This window comes from Saccopteryx leptura, chromosome 1 (genome assembly GCF_036850995.1).
Source record: "Saccopteryx leptura isolate mSacLep1 chromosome 1, mSacLep1_pri_phased_curated, whole genome shotgun sequence".
In the NCBI taxonomy this organism is placed as follows: domain Eukaryota; kingdom Metazoa; phylum Chordata; class Mammalia; order Chiroptera; family Emballonuridae; genus Saccopteryx; species Saccopteryx leptura.
The window spans coordinates 13,699,046-13,708,713 of record NC_089503.1 but is presented as its reverse complement, the minus strand read 5'-3'; the positions used below and the strand labels follow the sequence as shown (position 1 = coordinate 13,708,713).

The following is a 9,668-nucleotide window of genomic DNA, read 5'->3' as shown; positions in this document are numbered from 1 at the left end:
TTACATGGATGGACCTTGATAGCATTATACGGAGTGAAATAAGTAAATCAGAAAAAAGTAAGAACTATATGAACCCATACATAGATGGGACATAAAAATGAGACTCAGAGACATGGACAAGAATGTGATGGTAACAGGGGGTGGGTGGAGGGTTGGGGAGGGGGCGAGGAAGGAGAGGGAGGAGGTAGGGGGAGGGGAGGGGAGGGGCACAAAGAAAACCAGATAGAAGGTGACAGAAGACAATTTGACTTTGGGTGAGGGGTATGCAGCATAATCAAATGTCAAAATAATCTGGAGGTGTTTTTTCGGAACATATGTACCCTGATTTATCAATGTCACTGCATTAAAATTAATAAAAATAAGATTAAAGAGAAAGATTCACTTCCTGAACAGTCACCTTGATAAGTTTCCCAAAAATCTTAGAGCTGTTAGTGATGAGCAGGGAAAACGCTGTCATCAAGATTTGAAGACGATGAAAGAGCATTATCAGGGGCGATGGGACGGAAATATGATGGCAGACTTCTGCTCGAGCATCAAACGAGATTGTCCTCAACAAGTACACAAACGCAAGAACTACAAACACAAATTTTTGCCTTAATAGAATTTAAATAAGTTTTGTGCAAATTTTGTGATTAAAATAAGTGTTTTAATATGTTCTATTTCAAAATTGTAGACAAATTTTGATGTGATCATATTTTTTCATGTATTGGTGTATTTAGTGCATTATATAAATTACATTTTCACAAAGATGATGCCCAAGAAGACATTCTTCTTTATTATGTTAAACTAAATGTTGAAAATTTTACAATAAGATGAAAACCTAAAATCTTGACTTGCAAAACACCTGTAGCTTACAGAGGAAAACTAATGTCATATTTGAGATCAGCACATTCAAATTAAGTGCAAACAAGTGTTTTTGTGGATGCAACAAAAATTTTGTTTCCCAGTGTAATGGGAAATAAACCCTCTGAAGAATCAGAGTCCTACTAAATCAGGAATATGACCAGAACTTCTCATCCAAAGTGAAAGCTAAATCATTGAATCTTGCATACCCCGCTATGAAGAAGAAAGCACATTGCCTCTTTGGTTTCTGTAGGTAATATATTCCACACCTGGATATACTGCTTCGGCCCATTTATAGGGTGACCCAGTAGGCTTCCAGCTGTAAATGAAGTTTTGCTTTAGAAAGGAATCTGAAGAAGATCCTGGCTACGGTGAAAACAGTGCTGCTTCTTGGACGTGCAGGCTAAGTGACCTTACCATTTTAGATGCATCGGATGGGGGAAAAGGTACCATGTGGAGTTTATGGCAAGCCAAGGCAGAAGAATCACAGTGCAGTCTACTGGGGTTCTGAAGTGTGACTATCCCATCTGCAGTGGAAATACATGCTTTTTGAATGACAGCTTCTGGTGTGTTATTGGCCCAGTAAATATGGAGGACCTGACCTTGAGACTTTAAATGACTGTGCATCCAGAACTCCCCAGTATGTGGTGGGTTCTATTAGATTTGTCAAGTCAGTCCTGCTGGCTAGCTCAGTTTATTAGAGCATCATCCTGTCACACAAAGGTTGTGGTTTTGATCCCCTGTCAGGGCACAAACAGGAATAGATTGATGTTTCTGTCTCATTCTCTTTCTCTTCCTCTCTCTCTAAAATCAATAAATAAAACTTTGAAAGAAAAAAACAGAAAGGATTTACCAAGTCATAACATCAGGCGTGGTCAAAAACTGTCTTTTGTAATATGGAGGTGATGCACCCAGATTGAGTGCAGGGAGGACAAAAGGTCACAACTGAGTCATAGGAATGTGTGGGGTGCATCCCTGCAAAGGCGTTCCCATCCTTCTTCCTCAAACCTGAGACTCTGTTAGGTTACATGGAAAAGAGAAAACATGCGGCATCTCTGATTGGCCATTTTAACTCCTGAGCTCCCTGCTGGCTAAGACAGTTACAGGGTAGAAGTTGAGAAAGTCCCAAAGACAGCCTCCAGGTTCAATAATTGATTAAAACAAAAGTCATAGAACTCATAAGACTGTTATAGTCACGGTTCTGGTTTATTACAGTAAAAGGATACAGATGAAAATCAGCATAGAAGGAGGATTTATTCCAGGTACACAATGCTGATTCAACATTTAAAAATGTGTTGATACAATACAACATATCAACAGGCAAAAGAAAAAAAAAGCCATATGATCATATCAGTAGGTGCAGGAAAAGCATTTGACAAAAATCCAACACCTGTTTATAAAAGTTTCCAGCAAACTAGGAAGTGAATTTTCTCAAGTAGACAAAGAACATCATCAAAAAAGCCCTACAGCTAATATCATACTTCATGGCGAGAAACTAAGTGCTCTCTTGGTAAAATCAGAAACAAGGCAAGGATGTCTGCTGTCAGCACTCATATGTAACATCATACTGGAAGTCCTAGAGAGTACCATAAAAAAGGAAATAAAAGATATATTAATTGGAAAGAAAGAAAACTATTTTTGTTCACAGATGACATGATGGTCTCTGTATTATGAAGGAAATCCCAAAGAATCAACAAAAAAAAACTCCTGGAACTAATAATCAACTATAACAAATTTGCAAGATACAGAGTTACTATACAAAAGTTCATTGCTTTTTTATATACCAGCAATGGACAATTAGAGTTTGAAATTTAAAACACAATACCATTTACTTTACCACCGCCCAAAGAAAAATATTTAGACATAAATCTAACAAAATAAATAGAAGACATATATGGAGAAAATGCTGATGAAAAGAATGAGAGAAAAATCTAAATAAATGGTGAGACATTCTATGTACAAATAGAAGATAAGTCAATGTTGTCATGTGGTCAGTTCTTCCCAACTTGATCTATAAGCAACGTAATGCCAATCAAAATCCCAACAAGGTATCTTGTGGATATTGACAAACTAATACTAAAGTTTATAAAGGAAAGGCAAAAGACCCAAAATTTCCAAGATAATATCGAAGGAGAAGAAAGAAGTTAAAGAACTGCCATTATTGAATTTCAAGGGTTACAGTAACTCTGCAGTAATCAAGACTGTGTGGTGTTGGTGAAAGAATAGACTAGTAAACCAACGGAACAGAAGACAGCGCCCAGAAATAAAGCCCCTTATTAATGTACTCAAATGGCCTTTGACAAAGGAACAAAACAATACAGCCAAAGCAAAAACAGTCTTTTCCACAAATGTGGCTACAACAACCGAACATCTCCAAAATGAATCTAGACACAGACTTTACACCTTTCACAAAAATCAACTCAAAATAGATTGTAGACCTAAATGTAAAACACAAAACTATAAAACTGCTAGAAGCTAGCAAAGGAAAATGTAGGTAACCTTGGATTTGGTGATGTCTTCTTAGATCCAACACAGAATTATTTAATCCATGAAATAAAAAATTGTTATGTTGTACTTATAATTAAAATGTCTGCTCTGTGAAAGACACTGTTAAGGGGGCGAAGACTCATCACCACATGGTGCGGAGGTGAGTGCTGGGCAAGGCTGAAGGAAGTCCCTGGGAGTCGAGCACTGGGACTCTGAGGCACTTCTCACCACCCCTGGGCCCTATGACATCTGTAGCAAGCCAGATGGGGCAAGCACCCATTCTTGGGGGGGGGGGGGATAAATAAAGAGATAAGCCATAGATTGAGATAAAATGTTTGTGAAAGACATATGACCAAAGATTGTTATTTAAAATATACAAAGAGCCTGACCTGTGGTGGCGCAGTGGATAAAGCGTCGACCTGGAAATGCGGAGGTCGCCGGTTCGAAACCCTGGGCTTGCCTGGTCAAGGCACATATGGGAGTTGATGCTTCCAGCTCCTCCCCCCTTCTCTCTCTCTGTCTCTCCTCTCTCTCTCTCTCTCTCTCTCTCTCTCTCTCTCTCTGTCTCTCCCTCTTCTCTCTAAAATGAATAAATAAAAAATTTAAAAATAAAATATACAAAGAAATTTTAAGATTCAACAGTAAAAAAACAAACACCCCAATTAAAAAGATGGGCCATGCCATGGCTCAATGGATAGAGCATTGACCTGGGGTGCTGAAGACCCACTTTCAAAACCCCAAGGTTGCCAGTTTGAGTGCGGGGTTGCCGGCTTGAGCACAGGGTCACCAGCTTGAGTGTGGGATCATAGACATGACCCCATGGTTGCTGGCTTGAACCCAAAGGTTGCTGGCTTGAAGCCCAAGGTCCCTGGCTTCAGTCCAAGGTTGCTGGTGTAAGCAAGAGGTCACTCGCTCTGCTGTAGCCCCCTGGACAAGGCACATAAGAGAAAGCAGTCAATGAACAACTATGATGCCGCATCTCATTTCTGTCCCTGTCTGTGTGTGTCTTTTTCTCGCTAAAAAGATGGCCCAAAGACCTTAACAGATATTTCTTTGAAGACAGATAGCAAATAAGCAGGTGAAAAAATGCTCGATGTCATATGTCATTAGAAAACTGCAAGTTTAAAACAGCAATGAGATACCACGACCTGAGTTCTGTGGAGTCCGTGTCAAAACCCATAGAAAGTACAACACCAAGAGTAAATCCTAATGTAAAATATGGACTTTAGTTAATGATAATGTGTCTATCTTGGCTTCTTTTTTAATTTATTTATTCATTTTAGAGAGAGGAGAGAGAAAGAAGAGAGGGAGGAGCAGGAAGCATCAACTCCCATGTGTGTCTTGAGCAGGCAAGCCTGGGATTTTGAACAGGGGACCTCAGTGTTCCAGGTCAATGCTTTATCCACTGTGCCACCACAGGTCAGGCAATATTGGCTTCTTAACTGTAGCAAATGTACCAGCACAGGAGATTACATACACTATGATTCCATTCACACAACATTCTTGAATTGACAAAAGTACAGACATGCAGAACATACATATTAGTGATGGCCAGGGGTTACGGACAGGACAGGACGGTAGTGGGGAGGATTGGCTGTGGTTATAAAAGGCAACATGATGGGTGCTTGTGGTGATAGAAACTATATTGCATACACATTTGTACAAAAAGTACATTGTATAATATACATTTCTTATATTACATAATGCATAAGATATAGTATATAACATATTATATATAAATAATATAATAACATATATAGGGTATATATATGATCCAATTATATTATTTCAATAAAGCAGCAATATTGTAACTACTCTGTATCTTGGTTGTGTCAATATCGGTAGTGATGTAGTACAGTTTTGTAAGATGTTACCATAGACGGGGTGGAGAGGAAGGTACATGGTATCAGTCCTATTTCTTATAAAAGCATGTAGATCTACAGTTCACCAAACCGCTGCATCCCTTTGGACTGAGTCTTAGCAGAGTTCTGATTTGAGCCACAACTTGTGTGTGACCATTGGCCGGCAAGCATCGCCTTGATCCAGCAGGGGGCGAGTGAGCTCCAAGGCAGCCGCTTGAGTAGCCAGGGGGCGTGCCTCTGCATCCTTGACGGACAGCAAGGATGCGAGCGAAGATGAGGTAATACCACCCCGAACAAGAAGGGCGTGGGGGTGTGAGCGCGCGTGTGTGCGACTGCGAGTGTGCGGGGGTGTGCGTGCGACCCGAGATACTTCGTGTCTCAGAGCTCGCACTCTGGACAGTGATCACGTTGCACTAAAAAAAAAAAAAGAGAGAGAGAGAGAGAAAAGAAGAAAATTCCATTCCTGGGAAGGAGGCAGCAAAGTTGCAACCGGGCGACAGCTGCAGTCCCAGGGCCGTGTCATGGCGGGTCGGTTTTCGGCGTCTAGGGACTGGGGTAACCCCCGCAGGCGCAGATTTGCCTTAGTGCCGGGCCTGGGAGGAGCGATTCATTCTGGAAGCAACTGAGCTGAGCCACAGGGAGGGGGAGCTCTAGCCCAGGCGGCGACAGCACACCGTGCGGCCGAAGGGGGAGCGGGAGGGGGCGCAGCGTGCCGTTCCGAGCGCCAGCGCGCCGCGAGGTCCCACCCGGGCGACTGCAGAGCCCGAGGCGCAACTGGTGCAGGAGCTCGGCCATCGCCTCGCTGTCAGGTCCAGCTCGCCGCTGCCGGGGCTCCGGCGGCGCGCCCGCCGGGTGGCTTTGCGAGGCGGGGGCCTGTTCGCAGCGAGCCGGACATTTGCATGAAGCCACCCGACCCCGGGGAGCAGCGGCGGCAGCGGCGGCAGCGGCGGGCCCCTGTGGCAGCGCGCGGTCGGAGCCGGGCGGCCCTGGTGTCCGGGCCCCGGTGGATGCGCCGCTGGGGAGCGGCCCCTGGGCCGGAGCTGAGGCTGCCCGGGGCGGCGGGGCGCGGGGCGGGGGGCGCGGTCGAGGCCGCGAGGCTGCGGCGCAGGAGGAAGCGGAGGAGAGCGGCCGCGCCGAGCCCGGGAGAGGGACAGCGCAGCGCCGCCGCCGCCGCCCCGGGCTCGCCATGCTCCTGGCCTCGGCGGTGGTCGTCTGGGAATGGCTGAACGAGCACGGCCGCTGGCGTCCCTACAGCCCCGCCGTGAGCCACCACATCGAGGCGGTGGTCCGCGCCGGCCCCCGCGCCGGGGGCAGCGTGGTGTTGGGCCAGGTGGACAGCCGGCTCGCGCCCTACATCATCGACCTGCAGTCCATGAACCAGTTCCGCCAGGACACCGGTAAGCCAGCCGCCCCGGCCCGGCCCGCGCCCTCCTCCCCTCCCTGCCCCGAGATCTCCCGCCGCGTGCGCCCACCGGGGCCTGTCCCCCCGGCACCTCCGTGTTGTCGTGTCACCCAGAGACGGTCGTGGAGGGGGCGCTTCCTCCCCGTGATCCTCTTAAGGTCCCCTCCGCAGTAAACACCCATGCCATGAGTCAGTGTTCTGGTTTGCAAACCTAGCTGCACCCTAGCCCCTAACAACTCCTCTTTCACGCCCCATTTTAAGCGCTTGGTGGGCCAGGTTAAGTTCTGGTGCCAGCCCGCCCACCAGCAATCCCAGCCTCTCGCCAAGGGTCCCTACTCCTCTCGCTCACGCAGGGGCTGACCCTGCTTTGCCCCGGGCACCCCTGGGCCTGCCACATGCCTCCTCATCGCCCACCCTGCTGCCCCTGCCCCTCCCGTGTGGGGTGACTTCCCACCGCGGGGTGCTGCGTGTGGGAACTGGGGGGAAGGAAGCAGGGATTCCCCGAGGCTCTAAGCGGGAGTCTCGAACGCGAAGGGCTGGGCTCCGTGGGAGGCGAGACCGGAGTTGGGGGATTCCGGGGCACGGAGCGCCCTGGATGCTGCGGCGCTGACGAGCGCGGCGGCGCGTGCACTCCGAGTGCCGAAGCAACAGGCCGGAGCAGATGGAGGGCGGAGGGGAGGGCCGGGCTCTGGAATGCCTGGCAGGGACGCCGCTCCGCTCCCTTTGTCCGCCTAGCGAGAGGAGGCGGATTCCTAGGGAGAAACTGCCCCCGAACTTCCTCCTGAGACGGTCACCTATGAGGGACACTCTGGCCTCACCACTAAACTCCTATCTGTTCATAAGAAGCTGGTTGCCACGGCGGCCACCACAATCCCACTTGCCAGCTGACCTGCCCTCCCACGTCAGAGCCAGAAACAGAGGCAACGGGGCGGGCAGGGTGGCGGGTCCTTGGCGGGAGGGGCAGGTCAGAGCTCTGCTTGGCGCAGGGTGGCCAGGCTTAGCTGATGACTTGGGGACAAGTCTGTTTCTGGAATTCTGGTCAGGATTTCCCAAGAGTGCGAAGAGGAGCCTGGAGAGGCAGGTGTGGGGAGGAGGGCTGGAGAGGATGGCTGGGACAGTCCCAGAAGGCTAGGGAACAGCTGTTGGTGCCGGGCATCGCAGCTTCCTTGGAAAGCCTCCATATCCTGTGTGCTAATTAGGATTGTCATGGGAAAGGGGTATCTTTCCACCCCCGTCCCCTTTTTTAGTCGTGACTCCCAAAAACCTCTTTGCCAAAGACTTTGCAGACACTAGCTGAGTGAGGCAAGTTTTCTGGGGAACGGCTTCCAGAAGTGCCCCCATCTGCAGACGTGGGGAGGGGGGTGTCCTTAAACCCTGGTGGGAAAGGAACAGAGGTGGACCCAGAGGGCTGAGAGGGGGTGGGAGGAAGGGTGTGGGGAGACTGAGAAAGAGGAATAAGTGAGGAAGAGGGAGAGAACGGAATTGTGCAATGTGGCTAGAGGTTGTGGAGGTCAGGACAGAGGAATCCGATTGGAGGCAGGGATGTGTGCCTAGAGGAGGGGACCCCTGAGCCATGGAGATGGGACCAGGAAGACACCTGACAGGGAATGCCAGTCCTGCTCTAAACAAACAGGCGGGTGCGGGCTTTTCTGTTTGAAACTAAATCTCTGCAGCATATGGAGAACCACCTTGGTGACATAAAGGTCCCAGCCCTTGTCCCCCATTTGGGAAAGGAGAAAGTTTAATGAGTGTTTAGGGACATGGCACCTAGGAAGGGTCGTGGCCTGAAGGGCCCTGCCTACAGAAGTGAAGCTCTGGGGAATGCTGGGCGGAAGGACAGAGCTACCTCCCACAGACGGTCTGGTCACTCTTCCCTGAGGACGGCTGACCACTACATTCTGGTCAGTTTAGTCCAAGGCTGTGCAGCCTGTCCTCAGGGAAGAGTGGCTGGGGACCCGCAGACTTTAGACCCGAGGCAGTGAGCTGGTTTTTGATCATTTTAAAGACTGCCTCGGGGTGTGTTTCACATTGTCTGGCTCCTCAGTGCCAGGCCCTGCTCCGGGTGCTGGAGGCGCTGGGCTGAATTCCCAGGAATGCTGGGTCTGCTGAGAACTTGTCAAAGTAGAATAGGGTCTCTGGGTTTCTGGACTTGGAGCCCCCTCCTCTCCATTCTCCACCAACAGACACACACACAGTTCCTCTCAGTAATGCTCATTGATAAGGCTCTCACAGCGGAGAACTTTAAGCCACTGGCTCCCAGGCAACCTCGGCCAAGCCCTGGCAATGTTTAATTAAATTCTTCACCATCCCCATAGCCAGAGCTTGAAGCTGGGAACCAGAAACACCCCCATAAACAAAGGAGAGCTGGAAGTCCCCTGTGTAGAGGCGAGTTCTCTCTTTTCTCGTTGGCCTCTCTATGTGGGGACATTTCCTGACATGGAATCTTTGTTTTTAGTTTTGTTTTTGTTTTTGTGTTTTCTGTTTTGTGTTCTTCAGAAGTAGCCTGCCCTGCTGCCAAGGGAGTGCTCAGACTCTCAGCTTCTCTGGGCTCCAGCCTCATCCAGCCCGTCTCCAGGGAGATGGCTAGGAGGTTGCCGACACCCTCTGCGGCCTGTGTTGGCCCTGGACCCTTCCTCCCAGACAGCCTCAGAGTCTGAGCTTATCTGCATTCTATGCTGGGCTCCTCTAAGCATTTGGGGCTAGGGAACCTGGAAGAAGGGAAGAGATGGGGCGAGAGAGAGGCAACTGGCTGTTGGCTTCCAAAAGCGTCATTTGGGTCCTCTCCACCCGCAGTCATTTACCTTGCCATGTGATGCCTCTCTCCTGTTGTAGGACAGTGACTGGAGCTCTGTCTTCAGCATTACTTTCCCAGGGGGTCTTCCAGTGCACCTAATCGCTGCTGTCTCCAGGGTCCAGGCAGCAGAAGGGGGGAAGACCCAGCTGGGGGGGGGGGGTAGACGTGACTCAAGTCCTCACCCCAGGCTCACTGGCTTAAAACGTGACCTTGAGCAAGTGCCTTAACTGCTCAAGCCTCACTTTCCTCTGCAAAATAAAGAGCAGCCTTGAGATTCCCT

The 9,668-nt window shown here is 49.2% G+C and overlaps 1 protein-coding gene across 1 annotated transcript in view; it reads left to right on the top strand.

The window, feature by feature from the left end:
* The first annotated feature begins 5,894 nt into the window (after positions 1-5,894).
* Positions 5,895-9,668, top strand: part of DTX4 (deltex E3 ubiquitin ligase 4) — a 28,569-nt gene continuing 24,795 nt past the window's right edge. The window contains exon 1 of the mRNA XM_066361329.1: positions 5,895-6,589. Coding sequence (XP_066217426.1) covers positions 6,379-6,589 — 211 coding nt within the window. The 5' untranslated portion in view covers positions 5,895-6,378. The remainder of the gene's footprint in view (positions 6,590-9,668) is intronic.